The sequence below is a fragment of the Epinephelus fuscoguttatus genome, linkage group LG11, assembly GCF_011397635.1.
Source record: "Epinephelus fuscoguttatus linkage group LG11, E.fuscoguttatus.final_Chr_v1".
NCBI lineage: Eukaryota > Metazoa > Chordata > Actinopteri > Perciformes > Serranidae > Epinephelus > Epinephelus fuscoguttatus.
Genome location: NC_064762.1, coordinates 27,587,760 through 27,604,112, shown reverse-complemented (window position 1 = coordinate 27,604,112; position 16,353 = coordinate 27,587,760). Strand labels below are relative to the sequence as shown.

Sequence of the window (16,353 nt, the reverse complement as noted above, 5' to 3'; positions counted from 1 at the left end):
CACGGCACCTATGGATTGTACTGTTGTTTTTTATTCATATCTAAATGATTCGTCATTTTTATTCTTGATGGCTGTGCAGACCAGTGTTGTGCTGAGCTGTTCAATACTGTTGTTTGGAAAAGGAAGAAAAGTCAATAGATATACTTGAAAGAAAAGAAGCAAATATTAAGTCCAAAGTCCAAAAAAATGAATACAAATGCGTGAGGCTGGACTTTTTTCCTCTGTCTGTTCCACTTTAATCTCCCAAAGAACGTAGGACAACTGAAAATCGACAACAAGAGTGGCATCTCACATCTTATATATCACTCTGCCAAACTTCATCATAACTCTTATTACCTGCATGTAAGATGTGCGATATTAAATAGTTTCCATTTGTAATTTATTATGTAGTTGCAAAATGATGAACAGAAAAAAACAAGATAATCTACTTAATGTTCCTGCGGCTGACCAGCACCTGATCCTTGAGACTGGCCTTGCAGAGGGAGTTCTGCTTACTTCAACATATTTTTCCTCTACCTGTAGTGCTATTTACTGTATCAGAAGGAAGTGTGCATCTACTCACGGACGAGAGGCTCATGCTCGTGACAGTGTGAGATGCAAACATTAATGGCATCCTCCTCGGCTGAGCTGTAACGTTAGCTAGCTCAGTGGTGCTAGGGGCGCTAGCAGTAACTGTACACTTCCTTCTGCGGGTGTAGTTTGGTAGAAAGAAAATAGTTCCTACATGAAACTGCTCTCAACGAGGTCTGTGGACTATCTTGAGTAACTGGGTCATGATTTCTGGAAAGAGACATTGCTGAGAGTTTTATGAAATTTATTTTTTTTGGTGCTTTGAGCACCACAAGCCGAGCACCATCTAGTTCCATTATATTGGAGAGAAGGCAGACATCCCTACAGCCGATATCTCCAATACTCTGCAACCCACACTAAGACAATCTAGATTAATAAGTGACACTACAGGTAAGAGGAAAAATATGTTTTTTTTTTATTTTTGGGAGGAACTGTCCCTTTAAGTAGAATCTTAATGCATACTTCCTCAGCACCATAAAGTCATATTAACAGATGTGCAGGACCAAAAACTCGACTTAACTTTATCTGGTTTGGGAAAAGGGTCCAAAATATGACTTATTGTGCTTACAAGAACCCCTTTCTTTGTTTCAATGTCACAATATTGTACCTATAACAACTCTTGCTGTCTCTCCCGGATCTATTCTCCACCTCAAAATGTGAAGCATGCGCAACCAGATGGTCATCAAAGATTCCTGCAGCAGCAGACTGTGGTAATTGCAATGGGATGGGTGTATTCCGACAGGCTTTGTCACTGCCCCTGGCTTCGCTCCAGCCTGTCCTGCGGGGACGGGACAGGAGGGTGTAGTCCTGATCAGCAGCTGGCCTCCTCCTGTCTGACCTCTGCCCTCCCCCTCCTCCCCTCTTTCTGCTCGCCCACCAGCTCTGTCACACCCACTCTCTGTCTGCCTTAACCTCTCCCTGTCTCAAGAGCGACTCCTTTCACTGTGAACAGCTGGGCGCTCACTGTGGTCTTGTTTTATTGATGTACAGATGATGTACAGATTCATTAAGTGTTGTGGTCATTTATCATTTTAGCAGTTTTTTATCATTAAATGTCATGACCAATTATAATTCACTAGCCACATACACATTATTCAGATAATAGAACAGTAAAATGTTTTATTTGGCCACAAAATCCAACATATTTATCCTAATCAACGAACATAACACATAAAGTGGAACATACAGACATAAAATTCTCATCTTGTAGCAGTGAAATTTGGATTTTTAACTCTAAGCACCCTTAAAAATACAAAAATGTCAACAAAATCATCAGTTTTTATACTACTCAGTAGGCACGATCATACCTGTGCACTGCCTGACCCTGCAGACGGGTGCGGTGTAAATGTAAAGATGAGCAGAAATAAATAGCTGACGAGCTTGAAATGTGATTCCCACAGATCAGCAGAGGTCAGCCAATGTCTCCTGCTGTCTGAAGGGCAGCAGATGCAGATGTGAGGTGGATACATAAGACTCTAGGAACGAGCCAACACATCCGCCCCCAGAGGAGGCAAGAATGACCTTCTACACACAACACAGCAGCTTCAGGATTCAAACCAAAATCATACTGTCAGCTCTCAGCAATTGCTTCACTGCAAGACTGATATTATAGCTGTGATCACAGACATGCAGGTTGCAGGAAGCCTTACAGTGAAACAAGTGGAGATATTTTCACAGAACTGATCAGTATGATAGAAAGTAACAAATAAATACCATCCTTAAAATATTCAAAACAAAAATGCTTCAGTTTCTGGTGCTCGCCACCAGAGGGAATTCACTGACATTTTGTTTTTCCTACCTAATAAGAAAAACATTATCAATTCAAGTAAAAGTCAAATAACTTACATCATCTGTTAAGTCCCGCCCTGAAGGCACAAAGTGTTAGACAGGCACTTGTAAGAGAAGAGCTGTCATTATCACAGTGAGGTAACCACAGAGAAAACAATCCACTCCTACTATAAAAACAGAGTCGAACCTTATTTTCAAATCTCTTTGTTGAGAAATGCAAAAGCAGATTTAGTTCAGATGAAATCACTAAAAGTCAACACAGCAAACTCCCTGAAACTTTTCTAGACATTTTAAAGGAGTAATTTACCCATAAATTGCTTGTTTGTACATCAATTTGTGATGAAAACTCTTCTTTCATGCCTCCACGGTGAACGTAGAATCCACAAAAAGGCAAACATTTTTGATGATACTGATCAAAATATAATAGGAAGACAGAGAGGACGGATTCAAGACGCTAGTTAGCCAGTTTGCACATAACCAACACAACCTGATGTTGGGGTTAGGTTAGCTCAGTGGAAAAATAAAAATAATCTGACCTCATGTAACAACTTGGGTTTTGTCTCACTCCATCTGGACTTCAGCTCTTTGTTTACTTTCCTCACTTTCGTTTTTTGAGCTGAACTGCCAATCAAATGTGATTTAATTTGCTGACGGGCTTTGCCGGCTCTAACGGCAATTCAACATGCCGAATCAGCTGATAAGGGCCAACTAGTGCTAACGTGACACACAGCAAAATCTAGGTTGACAGATGCTCAGTGATGACGAGGTGTCAGCTGGGTGTATCAGGCCCTAAGCCGGAATTTCTGATTAATTAAAGGGTGACCACAATAAAAAACAGCAAAACTACATCAAAACATCTCATGCAGTATAATCCAAGTCTTGTTTATCCAGTCGAATGCTCAGTACTTCCCAAAACATGCATTCTGAGCTACCCATGTGTGCCACAGCAATGCCAAAGTGTTTTAAATTGTTGATACTTGCGTGATACTTTTTAAAGAGATATTTTGATATAGTTTTGCTGTTGTTAAACCCAGTTCCCCTTAACTTCAGTGCATCAAGACTGTCCGCTGTTTTTTGGATTCTTCGTTCATCGCCAAGGCACGCGAGAAAAACTTTTCTTTACAACGTAACACGTGCCGAATAAACTGACATACAACATGTCATTTTGTGGGTGAGGTATTCCTTTAAAAATGGTTTTATTGCATCGTCTCGTTCACTGTTCATCTGCTCCTTCTCGGTTAAGAAAGGCAAGAGTCGAGATGCTGGTTGATCTTTGACTCCTGCACCTTTGCTTGGCACACAGGACAGCTGACCATCAGTGCAGAAGAGGAAGACGAGGAAATAGATGGGATAAAACTCTGCATCCCTGCAGAGGAATGGAGGGAGGAAGTAGAGGCGGATGAGGAGGAGGTGGTGGTGGCAGTGGCAATCCTTTGCTGCATTGCAGGTGTTTTTGTCTTAACCAATTCCCTCGGTGCTGCTGAACTGCTGCCTAATGTCTTCTGGAAGAAGTCGAAGATGCTGGAGGAGCTTCTGCTGTCGTCCCACGGCCTCTTCCTCGATGCCTGAGCGGCACCGGCAGCTCCTGATGTACTGTCACTACTGGAATGATTGAAATACTTGGACTGTGTTGGTTTAGCAGGGCTGCCTTTGGTTTTTGGTGAAACTACAGAATGGCTAGGTTTACTGGGACTAGGCTTAGATGTTCTGGGAGAGGAAGCTGAATGGGTAGTTTGTTGTTTAGAAAAGATGGAAGATGCAGAGGTAGCAGTCCCTGTACTGTTGCATGATGTCAGTGAATCTCTTTTAGTTTCTATGTTGGAGGTGGAAGACTGACTTGTGCTTTTGAAGAGTTCTTCAATGGATTTCTGTCTGATTTTATCTGCTTCTTGGCTGCTGCTGCTGCTGCTGCTGCTGCTGTGGGGTTTGGAGATTCTCACTGGCGAGCCGTTGATGTTGACAAAAGCTCTTGTGTTACCAACAGACCTCTTTATAGGTGGTTTCTGCCCTGTGGAGATACCTGGTTTGATGGAGGGAAAAGAGCTAGAGATTCCTTTGTTACCCAGGCTGGGGCGAACAGGAGAATTGAGACTTTTAGCTGGAGATGAAGGGGTGAAGAATTTCTTTGGAGAGGAAGGCACTATAGGTGTGAGAGATGGGGAAGACGACGTGGAGGGCTGTGACTTCCCTCCGAGTAGGAAGCCTTTGCCACTGAATGGGATAATGTTCCTGATGTCCTGTAATCCAGAACCTGAGAAAGAAACATACCAATTCAGAGTCAGGCAACAGACTTTCTTTGAGTTGTCATAAAGCATTATCTGCCTTACAGCAGAGAAACAAGCGTATCACCTGGAGTTGTACTTGAAGGCTTTCCATTTTCTGAGGTCTTCTTCTCTGAGGTCTTCCCATCCTTTTTACTGTCCTTCTTGCCTTTTTTGCCATATCCTTCAGGCTCCTTGACCTTGGTGTAGGTCCCTCCGCATGTCCTCCTGTGATCCTCCCACCAAGGATCCAGAGCAGATGGAGCTCGGTTCATGGCCCTCTTAACAAAGCCGAAGTAGGGCCTGCGGTTCTGGCAAGGCCCGTTGCATTTCCACCAGTGCTGCCGGTAAACATCAACCTCATCGTGGAAACTGTGGTAGATCTGAAAAGAGGGCAAGGTGTATTTTATTAGTCCAGTCTCTGTAAAAGCCTGTGACAAGATGAGACGAAATGTGTGATAGAAGTTACACCTACAGAAATTTTCGTCCCACTAGCATTGTTGATCCGGTTCATGTGTTTGCAGAACTCAGGACCATGACCGTCTCGGTCTCTGTTGTTCTGGGTCACAAACAGCAGGGCATGGATCATTTCATGAAGAAGAGTCTGTGGAAACAACCAACAAACAAAAAAAGTACAAGAAATCTATCAAAGGAAGGACGTGTTCTTTATTTAGCTTTCATTTCCAGTCTCATACACAGACACACATACAGTCAGGTCCATAATTATTTGGACAGTGATACAGTTGTCATCATTTTGGCTCTGTACACCACCACAAGCTGTCTGCACTTCCTGCTTGTGTTTTGGGTGTTTTGCCCTCAGTTTTGGCTTCAGCAAGAGAAACGCATGCTCAGTTGGATTCAGGTCAGATGATATGACTTGGCCATTGCAGAACATTCCACTTCTTTGCCTTAAAAATGTCTTTGGTTGCTTTTGCAGTATGCTTCAGGTCATTGTCCAACTGCACTGTGAAGCATCGTCCAGTAAGTTTTGAAGCTTTTAGTTGAATCTGAGCAGATAATGTAGCCCCAAACACTTCAGCTTTCATCCTGCTGCTCTTGTCAGCAGTCACATCATCAATAAATACAAGAGAACCAGTTCCACTGGCAGCCATACATGGTCATGACATTACAGTTCCTCCACCATGCTTCATTGATGAGGTGGTGTGCTTTGGATCATGAGCAGTTCCTTCCCTTCTTCCTTCTCTTGTCTTCCCATCATTCTGGTAGTTGATCTTTGTTTTATCTGTCCATAGTATGCTGTTCCACAACTGTACAGGCTTTTTAGATGGTTTTTGACAAACTCTAATCTGGCCTTCCATTTTTAAGGCTAACCAATGGTTTGCATCTTGTGATAAACCCTCTGTATTTATTCTAGTGAAGTCTTGTCTTGCTTACAAGAGCAGCAGGATGAAAGCTGAAGTGTTTGGGGCTACATTATCTGCTCAGATTCAACTAAATGCTTCAAAACTCATTGGAGGATGCTTCACAGTGCAGATGGACATTGACCTGAAGCATACTGCAAAAGCAACCAAAGACATTTTTAAGGCAAAGAAGTGGAATGTTCTGCAATGGCCAAGTCATATCATCTGACCTGAATCCAACTGAGCATGCGTTTCTCTTGCTGAAGCCAAAACTGAGGGCAAAACACCCAAAACACAAGCAGGAAGTGCAGACGGCTGCAGTAAAGGGCTGGCAGAGCATCACCAGGGAAGAAACCCAGCATCTGGTGATGTCTATGTGACCAACACTTCAGGCAGTCATTGACTGTAAAGGATTTGCAACCAAGTATTAAAACTGACTGTTTAATTGATGATTATGTTAGTTTGTCCAAATACTTATGAGCCCTTAAAGTTGGGGGACTGTGTGGAGAAATGGTTGTAATTCCTACACGGTTCATACTACATTTTTGAAAAAAGCCTTAAATGAAAGCTGAGAGTCTGCACTTTAAGCAGGTATTCATTGTTTCATTTAAAACCCATTGTGGTGGTGTACAGAGCCAAAATGACGACAACTGTATCATTGTCCAAATAATTATGGACCTGACTGTATAATGCTAGAAGCTGGGAACTAAAGGCAAAACATGTCTTGACATGTATTAAAAGTAATGAGGAAGAGCTGGTAAATTTTGAGGTGTATTTTACAAGATCTAACGTAGTATCTTTCTTTATAGTGTAATCACAACATTAGTAAACTTGTTGTATACATATGGTTAGTTGTTCATCAGTCAATATGAAGAAAACATAAATGATATTAATAATTTTGTTGATCAGAATAACTCTGATCCTTATTTCTTTGACAGGATTTTACTATTTTGACTAAAGTGATTCTTTATACTGCAAATTGATGTATCATAAATATTTTAATAACAGTTGCAGGAGAGGAATTTGATAGAATACTCAGATCGCTTAGCAAAAGCACGATCAGTGTTACTATCCACCTCACCTCCACCAGGTCTTTTCTTGGTCTGAGCTTCAGGAGAGGCTCACTAAGTCTGATTGAACACAGTCCACCTCGGCCCTCGTAGGAACACACACCTGCACACCTACAAGAAAACACAGAGAGAACAGGAGATGTTAGAGACAGACAAACCTTATATAAGCTCCAGTAGAGAGATCATTTGCAGCCAGCAGCACTGGTGTATTGTGTAGTTTACACTGTCACACATCCCCTTCTCTCCTATGGTCACACAAAATCCCATACAAACATCTGGTGAGGTGAGGGCATTACTGCACCTACGTTCACTGTGGTTTTGACCTCTGACAACAATGACAGCATAATTACAGATCATAATAGGTGACTTACAGTGTCATTCTTGGGCTCCACCTAACCTCCACACCGCTGAGTTTCCCCCAGAAGAACGTGTCATTGAACTCCAGAAACATCGCCCTGACATCAGGGTTGGGATCCAGGGTCTCCCAGGACTCGTCCACGATGGAAAGCGGCCTCTCGGGCCGGGCAGTCGGCTTCCAGTAGGGGACAACATCACTGCCACCTCCAGCTACTTCCACTTTCCTTTTCTTGCTGCTTTGCTGAAAGCCGTTATCCTCAAAGCCGTTTGACAAAAGTGATGTCTCGTATTCATTATTAAACTGCTCCTGTAGCTGAATAGCGAGCAGTAAATCCTCATCCATTACAACACTAAACACTGATAAAAAGGTGATGTAAGCTGGCTAACGTTACGTAGCTTCAGTTTACATTAGCTTCTTGAAGCTAACTAGCTAATGTAGCTTGTACAGGGCTTTCAAGCACGTGACAGAATCACCGGAGCCAGATGACAGTCTGCTAAATACACTACCTGTACAAAAACTCGGATTAGTGTCACAATTTCACTAACATTTATAAAATCATGTTGGACGAAGGTGCTGCTCCTAACTCCCAGTCCATAACAAGCTAGCGCCAACTCAACCGTTGCTGCGTTAAGACTATCATAATGCAACCAAAGAACATCCGGTTAAGACTTCAAAATAAAACTTCCGGAAAAAATTAAATCTATTTTAAGAAGGGACGGGTGTGATTAATCCAGCTAATTTTGTTTTTTTATGTATGTTTTAAATACTTGAAGTACTTGTGTATGTTGTTATGTGAAATAGACGACTACTTTTAAATCTTCATAATATTTAGCTGTTATTGCGACACTCGATTTCCGCTCTAGAGTTAAGTAACTCCGCTTCACTTGACGAATCGTTCGCGTCTTTCAAACGGTTGCAAAGACTTATGGGAAGTGTTGTCTTCTTTATTTCAAGCAGTTGGCCAGTCTAAAATGCACTCGCGATTTTTGTGTTGCAGTTTTGTGATTAAAACAAACGCACTTAGCAACAAAATAAGGCTTATATGTCGTTTATATTTAAAATAATTTCTTTAAAGAGGGGTTTTGACTTCTATAAACTACTCGAAATCATTTTAAAATATTTGTTTTGATAGGATTTGTTGGCCATCTTTTTCCCCCCCGAATCCCGTGACGTTACAGGGTGTCAACCAGATTCCAACTTCCTGTTTGGGTTGCAAGCGGATATGAACGGATGTAGTGTCCCTCTGTCTCCATTTATCACTAATTCGTCAACATTTTGTCTAAATAAATAAACTTACAGACGACTTAAGATGTCGGAAACGGGGAACCGACTACGTAAGCTGCTTGAGTCGCCTAATTTCGACCCGCAAAATTACGTCAAGCAGCTGTCACAGCAGTCCGATGGCGACAGAGACCTGCAGGAGCATCGTCAAAAAATCCAGAACTTGGCCGACGAAACGGCTCAAAACCTGAAGAAAAATGTCTACAAGAACTACAGACAGTTCATCGAAACGGCCAAAGAGATCTCCTACCTGGAGAGCGAGATGTATCAGCTGAGTCACATCCTGACGGAGCAGAAGAGCATCATGGAGAGCATCACTCAGGCCCTGCTGTCCACAGACAAGGATGAGACCTCCAAGGAGATGCAGGCTGCTTTCCCCAAGGAGACAGAGGAGCTGAAGCAGAGGACGCTGACCTCACTGCTGGAGAAAGTAGAAGGGGGTAAAAACATCATGGACACCCCAGGGAGGCACCTAGTCTATAATGGTGACCTTGTGGAGTTTGATGTCGACAACATGTCCCCCATCCAGAAGGTGCACGCTTTCCTCATGAACGACTGCCTTTTAATCGCCACCTGGCTGCCAAACCGCAGAGGAACCGTGAAGTACAAATACAATGCCCTGTACGACCTGGAGAGCTTCGCTGTGGTCAACGTGAAGGACAACCCTCCCATGAAGGACATGTTCAAGATCCTCATGTTCCCAGACAGTCGCATCTTCCAGGCGGAGAACAGCAAAATCAAGAAGGAGTGGCTGGAGATCCTGGACGAAACCAAGAAGAACAAAGCCACCAAGGACAGGCACAAGAAAGAGGAGGAGGTCCCCACGTCTCCTGTGAGGGCAGAGGTGTCCACCAATCCTTTCGACGTGGACGATGACGAGCCAGTAGATGCTGAAGAGAGTGTGGACCTCAGCCTCGAGTGGATCCAGGAGCTGCCGGAGGATCTGGACGTCTGCATCGCCCAGAGAGACTTCGAGGGCGCCGTGGACCTGCTGGACAAGCTCAACGAGTATCTCAAAGACCAGCCGGTCAACCAGAGGGTCAAAGAGCTGAGGCTGAAGGTGGATGAGCGTGTTCGGCAGCTGACAGAGGTTCTGGTGTTCGAGCTGTCTCCAGATCGGTCACTTCGTGGTGGACCTAAAGCGACCAGGAGGGCTGTGTCCCAGCTGATCAGACTAGGTTAATTAACAACACCTCACACATCAGCACAAAGTCAACTTTGCTTCTCTGCAGATACACACCTCCACTTTTGCATTAAATATATTCTACTTTTGTTGGACAATATATTGTCCCAGAAATAATTGCAATAAACAAAATTATTGTCATTTTAAGACCATTTATGCCACTTATAAGATAATGTAATAGCATAATAATGCAAATTCACCATTTTAAAGAGCAGTGATTTTTTTAATTCTACCAGAAATTACAGCAAAACGTGTCTCAGCATAGGTTTTTTCTGTGCGTTCGGCTAAGACACTGTGAAAACACACTTAGGCGCTGCATCCAAGCCTTATCATGGTCGTTAAAAGCCCTTGTATTTCTTTTGGGGTCACGTTGGTGCAAATTTTGGTGACATTCTTATGTATCAAACACGCATGTAAACACAACTGGCAATATAATATTATATCTGGACATAACCTTGATCGGTTAATAAGGTAATTACTGTGACAGGCCTATCAACTTTACAAGCTGCTTAATTCTGCCACAGTGTTTTACTGGTTAAAGGAACATCCCATATTATTTGCAGCAAATTTGCATGTATTAAAATCTATTTTAAATGCTTAGAGCAAGTATGCAAACAAGTATTAAGATTTGTTTTGCAGATTTTGGAGGCTGTTAGAGTGTAGAGTGTATCACGAATATGTAGTGTATATAAGGGTTACATCTAGCAATCATTTTTTAATATAATATAATATAGTTGTTTGGTCTGTTAGATACAGGAAACTATTGAAAAATGTCCGTTTCTATTTCCCACATTGAAGGTTATGTCTTCACATTCCTTGTTTTGTCTACCTAACAGTCCAAAACCCAAACATATTTAGTTTACTACTGCAAAAGTCTATTCATTAATTAAGTCATCATTTTAATTTGAGTTCACTCAGTCAGAGTTTAGGCAGACCAGCTACTACTTATTAGGTCCTGATTGTTTTTTTTGTCAATTATAACAATATATATTTGTGTTTATATATTAAGGTTTGGTGCAGACAATACTCTCGGTGCAGCTTGTAGAGGAGATAGATTTTTTTTGTTTGAAGGTAATAGATTATTTGGACCAGGTTAATCAAATACATTATAGTTCAAGTTTCAAAACACGCGAGTAAATCTGTGATATTTCAGACTACAACTTAAAAACATATTGACTTTCTTTTTTTTTTCATTAACCCAACCACATTTTTCTCTCGTTTTTCTTTTCCTTTTCATCCACTTTTCTTTTTCTATATTATTACTAATTATTCATTATCTTCTTTTCTTATATTTATTTTTTCACTGTTTTTAGAGGTGGAGCTCAGGGTATGCAGGTGGTGATTACATACAACACAACCAATACACAAACGAACATCACCACTCCATCATCATAAAAACCCCCAGAAACAAACAAACAAATAAAAACAGCAGACAAAACGAAACAACATAGGGACAAATAGTCACACAATAGAAATTTTATATTGGCATAGCAGTATTTCAACCGAGACAAGCACAGATTGCCAAAAAAAGCATTCTTGAAGAGATAAGAATAGACACCACTCACTCATATTGACAATTTATTTGTTTATTTATTCATTTGGATCCCCATTAGCCACTACTAGTAGCAGCTACTCTTCCTCAGGTCCACACAAATAAACATTACATCATAATGAAAAATAAATATGCCATCAAAAGTCCAAGACAATGCTGACAATGTATCTTCCTAAATTATGTTTTCCAAAGCCTTCTCAACGCTGCCAGGTATTCAATGTCCTGTAGTGGAGAAAACAAAATCCCTTTTAGAAAATGTATTTACTGCAAACATTCAAAATTAACAAAACTTTTTAGTCAAAAACATGATGGAATCAGCTTTAACCCCCATATGTATAGTATGTGGTTAGAACATGTTAAAATCCGTGCTATGAGAAACCTGCCCCGTCTCACAGTATCACATCAAATATGTGAATAGTTCTTTGTCTGTGTTGCAGGTCAGTCCACCAAGGCCTGCGAGCTGTTTCTGAAGAACCGTGCCGCTGCCGTCCACACGGCCATACGGCAGCTGCGCATAGAAGGAGCCACACTGCTCTACATCCACAAACTCTGCAACATCTTCTTCACCAGCCTGCTGGAGACAGCCAAGGAGTTTGAGATGGACTTTGCAGGGAACACGGGCTGCTACTCCGCCTTCGTGGTCTGGTCCAAATCGGCCATGAGGATGTTTGTGGACGCCTTCAGCAAGCAGGTAGGTCGAGGATGGGACAGTAACAGGTAGAATTCTTTGAAGGCCTGTAAAAGCGTAATAATTCTCGTGAAACTGCAAAAAATATCTTAACAAATTGAGGGTTTTTGTCTTCATCAGGTGTTTGACAGTAAAGAGAGTCTGTCGACAGCAGCAGAGTGCGTCAAAGTGGCGAAGGAGCACTGCCAGCAGCTGACTGAGATTGGCCTGGACCTGACCTTCACCCTGCAGTCCCTGCTGGTCAAAGACATCAAGGCGGCCCTGCAGAGCTACAAGGACATTATCATCGAAGCCACCAAGCACCGAAACTCTGAGGAGATGTGGAGGAGGATGAACCTCATGACCCCCGAGGCTCTGGCTAAACTCAAGGTGGATTTCTATGGTGTTGTTCATGTTTTGTCTCATCTTCTTTTGTGTTGTCTGTTGGTCCTCTGTGCTGATTTAATGTCAGCGTTTCTAGTACTGGGACTTTGTTTTTCTTCAGTTTTCTGTGGATAAAATTTAGAGCTGAAGAAATGAATTGCTTAAAGGTCCACCATGTGGGATGTAAGGGCATCTATAGGCAGAAATAGAACATAATATTCACGACTATGTTTTCATTGGTTTATAATCACCTGAAAATTAGAATCATGTTTTTGTTACCTTAGAATGAGCTGTTTATGTCTACGTACGAGGTAGGTCCTTTTCCACGGAGTATGCCATGTTGTTCTACTGTAGCCCTGAATGGACAAACCAAACACTGACTCTTAAAAGGGCCATTCACATTTTTGCATTTTTCACAAGTTTCAGTTGGTTGCACTCTTAACCTCACCACTAGATGCCACTAAATCGCACACTAGACCAGTGAAACCGTACTTGCTTTGCCCAGGGGCCACTTTTCCAAAATGACAGGAGGCCCAGGGCCAGTTTATAAACAAATATTAATGATATTAATCAGAATGAATGTACTGCTTGCTTTCAACCTTTCTACGTTTTCTGTCCTCACTCGTCTTTACGAAGAAGCAAAACCAGTAGCAGCAGCCATGCACAGGTCAGGTGTACACAGGTGTGTTTCTAGGATTGTAGGACATCGGGGGCTTAGCCTGGACCTCTGTCAAGAGGTCTGGGGGCGAGTCCTCCCCTGGCACGTTTTTTAAAATGTAAGCAAACTGTATTTCGATGCTTTTTAGGCACTTTGGCATCATTTTTACACTCAAAATACAAAACAGTTCCCATTGTGGATCCGATTTCCTTTTCACTGTGAATTAGAAAATGGCTGATGGGCCTCCCGCCACCCCTAAGGGCCAATTCATAATTTCCGTGTGTCTCCAAGAGTCTGCTTTGGTCTGTGTGATGAACATCAGCCTGCAGCTCTTTTTTTTTTTTAGGCACAGCAATGGCGCTGACTGCTCCAATCTCCTCATTCCATACCAAGTGGCAACCTCTGGAGCTGGAAAATGAAGCCAACTAGGAGTGCTAAAAACTGCAGTTCCTTGAATGGCCACTAGAGGCTGGCTCGTTCCCCATAGACCCCCATGTTAAAATGCCCAACTTTACAGCAGAAATAAATCTCAGTCTCAGAGTTTCTTTTCACTGTGAATTAGACATTGGTCGGTGGGCCACCTGTTATTTCAGTAAGGCTGCACTAGACTTTTAAATGTTAAGCTGATTGAGAGAAAATTTCCAGCTCCTCCAGTGTCAGGATTTTCTACTTTTAAGTGTTTTATATGACAGCAAACTAAATATCTTTGGGTTTTTGACTGTTGGTCAGAGAAAACGTGAGCATTTTTCACATCATCTACCATTTAAAAACTAAATTATGATTTATTAGATGAAAAAATGTGAACTAAAGATCTTTGTTGCAGTACAGTTTACTTATGTAAACTTCTGTAGGTGGTGATTTCTACCTGTGTCTGTGCAGCAGCAGATTTCCCCCAGGAAAGACCGACCAGATGTTTGGTGTTAATGACAACAAGTGTTTAATCTCCCATGAATAAAACCATATGTTAAGTCACTGTTAGAAGATTACCATTTTAATCTTGCCCTCCGCAGGACGAGATGCGCAGCTGTGGCATGGGCAGCTTCGAGCAGTACACGGGCGATGACTGCTGGGTGAACCTGAGCTACACCATCGTGGCCTTCACCAAGCAGATGATGAGCTTCCTGGAGGAAGGCCTGAAGCTCTACTTCCCCGAGCTGCACATGGTGCTGCTGGAGAGCCTGAGGGAGATCATCCTGGTGGCCGTGCAGCACGTGGACTACAGCCTGCGCTGCGAGCAGGACCCCGAGAAGAAGGCCTTCATCGTGCAGAACGCCAGCTTTCTCCACGACACCGTGCTGCCCGTGGTGGAACGGAGGTTCGAGGAGGGCGTGGGCAAGCCGGCCAAACAGCTACAGGACCTGAGGAAGAGCACCAGGCCGGTTCGGATCAATCCGGAGAGCACTACATCTGTAGTCTGAGACTGCGATAACCAATAAAAACACTTGAATGCTGTTTTACTGACTCATTTTAGAAATAACTGCCAGATGTTGGCTGTTTTGAAATTGCAAGAAATGACAGGTAAAGGAACAGCAGATGTGTGAGAAGCTACTTCGCTCCTGAATTTTTATTGACTCTCACAAAAAATGCTTATTGATAACGGCTAATATTGATGGAAAATTATCTGTTATTAGCATCGCAATTAAAAAAAAATCCATATTTGCTGCATCCTATATTCGTTTTTGAGCAATGAACTATTTGAAATCTCCCATTTGTGAGTGGAAAACCCTCATCAGCAGTTGAGTTTACCACAAAATTAGGCACAATGAACTGTGTGTTTTCATGTCAGGGTGTGACGATGACTAACAACTCCACTGTTTCTTAAATGTGTGTGATTGCGCAATGAATACGTGGCTCCACAGGACACACTGCAGAAAAACAGCAGATAAATGTGTGTTCATTCTCTGATCAAACTGGTTATGTGCAGTTTTGTGATGACAGACACAGGCGAAAATCTGATCTTAATGGAATATGTGTTCATGCTTAAACTCCCCATGCTCTGATTTTGACCTTCCGGGACCTTTACTAGACACTAAATAGTATCCGAGCAAACTAGGACTGATTAAAAGGGATGACTGAAAAGAAACTGCACTGTAAATCTTCACTGTTGTAATAGTCACGTCACATTTAATAAACATCTTCATGAACAAGTGTATGCTATGTTTTTGTATTCCTAGAAAGATACAAGTCACACTGAACAACAAAGCAGCCTTTGCTGAGGAGTTTGGTGCCTGTTTTCCTGCCGTATAAAAGAATGAGTGAACTTCCTGAATAAAAGATCTGTAGCTCCTGAACTTGCTTGAAACTCACAACAACAATAACAGACATTCTGATGTTTCTATTAAAATGCACGTTGAACCTCGCTCAAACAGAAAGTAGGCTCTCCCGTTGTACTGACGGTGAACTCCAGAGCAAGATGCACATCTTCATCCTTTGAGCTTGACTGATTTCTGCTTGAAAGGATCACCACTTTTTCCTTTTCTTCCCTGACAGAAGTCTATTTTGCACAATGTATCTTTCCAATGTGCACCATAGCACTTTTTTTCTTTATCATTCCCGAATGAATTAAAATTCATGGACCATTTTACAGCAGGCATTCTGACTTGTCATTGCAGGCAACTCACAGGTGGAACTAATGACATTAAAGACGCTGATGATACAGTTATTGAAGGGGTTCAAGCAGTTGATGTTATTAGTTCCACCTGTGCTTTCCCGGCTATGACAAGTAAACATGTCATATTTTGAACCAATGACATGGCACTGATGAATGAAAAAACAAGGTTGTAGAGAACTTTCTAATCCTTAAGTTATTATGTAACAATCATCATGTGTGTTAATTTAACTGGACAAACCAAACCCAGCTTGAAGATCAGCAAGGAAGCTTTAAACTTAAATCATCAAATATTTAATGGATACAAAGAAAGTCTGAGGCGTCTGCTGCACCTGCACATCACAGGACAGGAAGAGCATGTTTCTTAGACTGTGCAAAATAAAGATCAGACAGATCAGACATATAAATACAGTCTATTTCTTGATCCTTGCTTCATGACTATATTGCCCTCTTGTGGCAGCTCACAATCAGGAAATTTTTGAACATGGGGGTTGATTTAAGATATGTACACTCACCGACTTTATTAGGTACACGTGTTCAATTGCTTGTTAACACAAATGGGTAATCAGCTAATCATTTTGCAGCAACTCAAAGCATTTAGGCATGTAGACA

General features: G+C 42.0%; 2 protein-coding genes across 2 annotated transcripts; one reads left to right on the top strand and one right to left on the bottom strand.

Annotated features, from left to right (window-relative positions):
- Positions 1–341: 341 nt before the first annotated feature.
- sprtn (SprT-like N-terminal domain) lies at positions 342–8,034 on the bottom strand. The gene is made up of 5 exons (XM_049589655.1): positions 7,422–8,034; positions 7,062–7,161; positions 5,095–5,223; positions 4,708–5,002; positions 342–4,609 (listed from the first exon to the last, which is right to left on the bottom strand). The coding sequence occupies exons 1-5, from the start codon at positions 7,748–7,750 to the stop codon at positions 3,597–3,599; spliced, it is 1,866 nt and encodes a 621-aa protein (XP_049445612.1). The 5' UTR covers positions 7,751–8,034; the 3' UTR covers positions 342–3,596.
- A 581-nt stretch (positions 8,035–8,615) lies between these two features.
- exoc8 (exocyst complex component 8) lies at positions 8,616–15,717 on the top strand. Its single transcript, XM_049589650.1, has 4 exons — positions 8,616–9,867; positions 11,862–12,115; positions 12,233–12,481; positions 14,144–15,717. The coding sequence occupies exons 1-4, from the start codon at positions 8,718–8,720 to the stop codon at positions 14,549–14,551; spliced, it is 2,061 nt and encodes a 686-aa protein (XP_049445607.1). The 5' UTR covers positions 8,616–8,717; the 3' UTR covers positions 14,552–15,717.
- The last annotated feature ends 636 nt before the right edge of the window (positions 15,718–16,353 follow it).